The 3,696-nt window shown below is 41.0% G+C and overlaps 1 protein-coding gene across 1 annotated transcript; it reads right to left on the bottom strand.

Annotated features, from left to right (window-relative positions):
* Positions 1 to 292: 292 nt before the first annotated feature.
* nanos1 (nanos homolog 1) lies at positions 293 to 2,729 on the bottom strand. Its single transcript, XM_034884148.1, has one exon. It carries the CDS (start codon positions 2,606 to 2,608, stop codon positions 1,901 to 1,903), a length of 708 nt encoding a protein of 235 aa, XP_034740039.1. The 5' UTR covers positions 2,609 to 2,729; the 3' UTR covers positions 293 to 1,900.
* Between the last annotated feature and the right edge of the window lie 967 nt (positions 2,730 to 3,696).

Raw genomic sequence — 3,696 nt, 5'->3', positions numbered from 1 at the left:
GTGTGTGTGTGTGTGTGTGTGTGTGTGTGTGTGTGTGTGTGTGAGATAAACACTTACATGAACCACATACAGTTGGTGTTTGAAGCAGTTAACAGGCCGATTAGGGCAAGCAGAGCCGTTCTTGTAAATGACTTTCCTGCTTGATTTAATCACACCATCTGCAAAACCCTAAATTGGTCAGTAAACCAGTAATTCTAGACTCTTAAACAACTTTTCTGTTTAAAAAAAGGGTTCCTATACCCTCTCAGGTGTTAAGTAAACCAACTGAAGAACAGGACCACGTAGCTCCAAATATTTGATAGGTTTTTATTTCTCTATAGTGGATTCATACGTTGTTAATCTGCACAGCAGCATACAGGAAGTCGTGGTAAAATATAAATAACAAAGTTCAACAGTGTTGCTTTTTCTATTATTCATTTAATCCAAAAAAAAAAAACTGTTAAAAGTGGCAATTTTTGTCAACCTTTTTCAATATCCACTTTCTCGCACACTCTCAAGAATGTAACGTTTAACAACTAAACTTTAAAAAGTATGGGTATAATTATTATTTACAGACAATCACCTTTTGGTGAGCAATGCTTATAGCTTCTTGGAAATTCACTTCCATCATGTTAAATGCAACAAAATGAAAATACAATTATGTTATACAAAGATCAAAAATACTATCAAAACCCTTATTATAAATGGCAGCACTATATCAATAAACTGCTGTTGACATTTTACATGTAAGTACAAAATCCTGTTGAGGTAGCGCCCTCTGAAGTCACTTGTAATGTTAAAATACTGAATAAACATCACTTTATATACAATACAGCAAATCTCTCTTCTTTCTTCAATGCAATTGTATTCCTTTGGTAAACAAAACTGTCAGAAATGTGCAGTCCTGCAAGTGACACTTTCAATCATACATTCACAACATTTTTGCATCTTTTTTTTGGGATTCTTCAGTAACGAAATAATTGAATAAACAGGATGTTTTTTTAACATTCATTTGCTCTTTTTCACCCCACATTTAGAGTGAAAGGTAAATGTGACTCAGAGCAGACCTGCCCATGAGACTCTGGTGGACACTTTAAGGGCAAACCAAAACAAAAAAAACACCAAAGAGAAAGAGAGACAGGGTAGAGAAAAGAAATCCAGTGTGTCACCCTTATTTGGGAATGTAAACATGAAGAAATGTAGGCTAGTATCTCTCATTTCTGACTGCTTGTGAAGTCAAATAACGTTCTCATCACATAGGATTGGAGAGGTTTGGCTTGGCAACAATTGATTATAATGTTTCCCAGAGAGCATGAGCCCTAAACAGAGGCCACATTGTCTCTTCTTTTTTTTTTCTTCCTGCCTTGCAGATTGAATGTCAACTTTAAGAGCAAGTTGGAAAATATGTTGTGGAGTTTTCAGGAAGGCAGATGGGATCAAAGAGGTCCTTCTCCAGTCAGATGCACACAAGTACTCATTAATGACACATTCTTGAGCTTCTTTAATGGCAAACATAACTTTGGTTTTCTAAGACGAGAAAGAAAATCGCAGCAAGCTTAGCTCACCGTACAAAAATACTTGGTAGAAATATGACATTCATCCCCTTTGCCAATGTCAGTGTGTTTCCCTACATGACCAAAATACTTTGCTTAAAATGTATTCACACTTTGTGATTATTGATACATGTATTTATATGCACACGCTCAAATGACTATAAACTAGCAAGAAAAATAAATCCAATGTATAACGCATAAAATTATTCTATGTGGATAAAACAACTATAAAAATATAAGAGATCTTAGAGGGAAAAAGATAAAATCAATATGTTTATGAAACTGGGAAAAAGGCTAGAGCCAAAATCAAAAACAGTCATCTGGAAATTGTTCAGTGCAATTCAATTTACTTTATAGTCATGTCTGTTTTAGAATATTTTCATCCTCTTACCACCCACAGCCCTCCCTCCCTTTAATGGTCGCTGGGATGGCTGGTCTTTTGACAGTGGACAGTATTTGATCGTATGGGCATTGTCCCCGTTGGCACTGCAAAGAGGGCAGGTGTAAGCCCTCAGAATGGGGCACACAACCCTGCCGTCCGGGGTCTTCAGGACGTGAGAGCCGTACACCTCCTCAGGCGCTCCGTTATTTCGGCAGAAGACGCAGATTTTGGGCTCCTGCTTGCTCCTGGAAGCGGGTTTGCGCATCTTCCTCTCCATGCCGAACAGATCGAACCCCGCGAACCCTCCGAAGCCCACCTCTCTCTCTGGCAGCTGGACGCCGAGCTGGTTCTGGAAAGGGCTCAGTATAGAGAAACGCTCTTTCAAGTCCAGGATGGAGGCAGGCGGAGGGCTTCCGGACGAGCAGCAGCAGTCCAGGTGCCCGCTCTCTCCAACAGCGCCTGCGATTGCGCACGGACACGCCGGTGAATCATCCAAGCCCAGGGTCGCTTTCAGGGACTCTGTGATGGAGTTGGGGTTCTGGGGCATGCTGAGTTTATTATTTTTCGTAACCAACGTCGTCAGCCCGAGATAGTCGTTCCAGAAATTGAAAGTATAGTCGTATGGGCTGCGCGCATTCAAATAGTTGTGGTTGAGAAAATCCATGGCCACTTCTGGTCGTTTGCTTGCGATCATAAGGTGAAACAACCAGAGTAATCCGTAAAGTCTTTGTAGCCAGAGTTCGTCTCCAGGAACGGTTCATGCACAGCGATGTGGTCTCCAGTGTTCCTGTTATGTTTGAGCGTCCTACAAACAGGCTTTCTGGTTATAAGGACCAGGAGGGCGGGGCGCTATTCCCTTCAAAACCAAGTTTGTGATCAGATGGAAAGCAGCCTCCCTTTCTTCAGAGCCACATTTAGACAGATTTGTTTTCTTGTGGGCAGGGGCTTTGTTGACATCGATCATTATTCTGCTGTTTAGAGATTTTGGGCATTTTTATGAAGGAAAAAAAGTTTTTAATAGTTACTGATTTGGGCAAGTGCGCAGCAAAATAATTTCGCGCACAAAGCCTTACTGTATCCATTATTTCGGCGCTAGCACAGATCAATTAGATGAAGACAGCTCGGCTCTTTGTTCCCCCTTGGTACTAAAACGTTACAATGCCCCAGATTTCGTGAATCAATATCGTTAATCATTGTGCAGGAATACCATCAACGCCAATTCGGGCGTTCACACACCTTAACCCCTTGTGTGCCAGGAGCAGAGACCCTTTGTTCCGTGTATCAGCCAACCTCTCAGTGTCCTGTGTTGAGGCGTCCGACTGTGTTAAAATTGAACCAATATGAGGCAAACCTGAAATGTATACGGATCCATTTAGTGGACAGACTAATCTCCACAGGGTGATGTTCATTTCTAATAATCAACTTTGATTATGATAGGGTCGTAAATAATTTTTTCTTGTTTTATTTTTACTTTTTTCACAATGAAGCAAAATAGTATGTGTATTGTGTGAGTTGGGTAACATATTTAGAACCAAAGGTCTGTTGACTTCCAGAATTGTGAGCTTAATAGAAGTAAACAACCATGTATGACGTCTCTGCTGTCAGTCCCCTAAAACCTCATAACATCCAGACAAAACACATCAGTCCCCTCAGTCATGATGTAAACAACATGCAGACCAGTTCGTCAACAGGGGGCAGCATTGTGCAGTTACAGGTCATCTCATTTCAACCAAAAGACCCCTCCCTCCCATTCTCTCTTTCCCTGAACGAATGAGAGTGCCA

The sequence above is a fragment of the Etheostoma cragini genome, chromosome 10 (genome assembly GCF_013103735.1).
Source record: "Etheostoma cragini isolate CJK2018 chromosome 10, CSU_Ecrag_1.0, whole genome shotgun sequence".
Lineage (NCBI taxonomy): Eukaryota > Metazoa > Chordata > Actinopteri > Perciformes > Percidae > Etheostoma > Etheostoma cragini.
Note: the sequence above shows the minus strand (reverse complement) of the source record. Positions and strands in the feature narration are given on the sequence as shown.

Bases quoted from the DNA above. Each gene is read 5' to 3' on its own strand.
- nanos1 (XM_034884148.1), bottom strand. From the start codon at position 2,608: ATGATCGCAAGCAAACGACCAGAAGTGGCCATGGATTTTCTCAACCAC.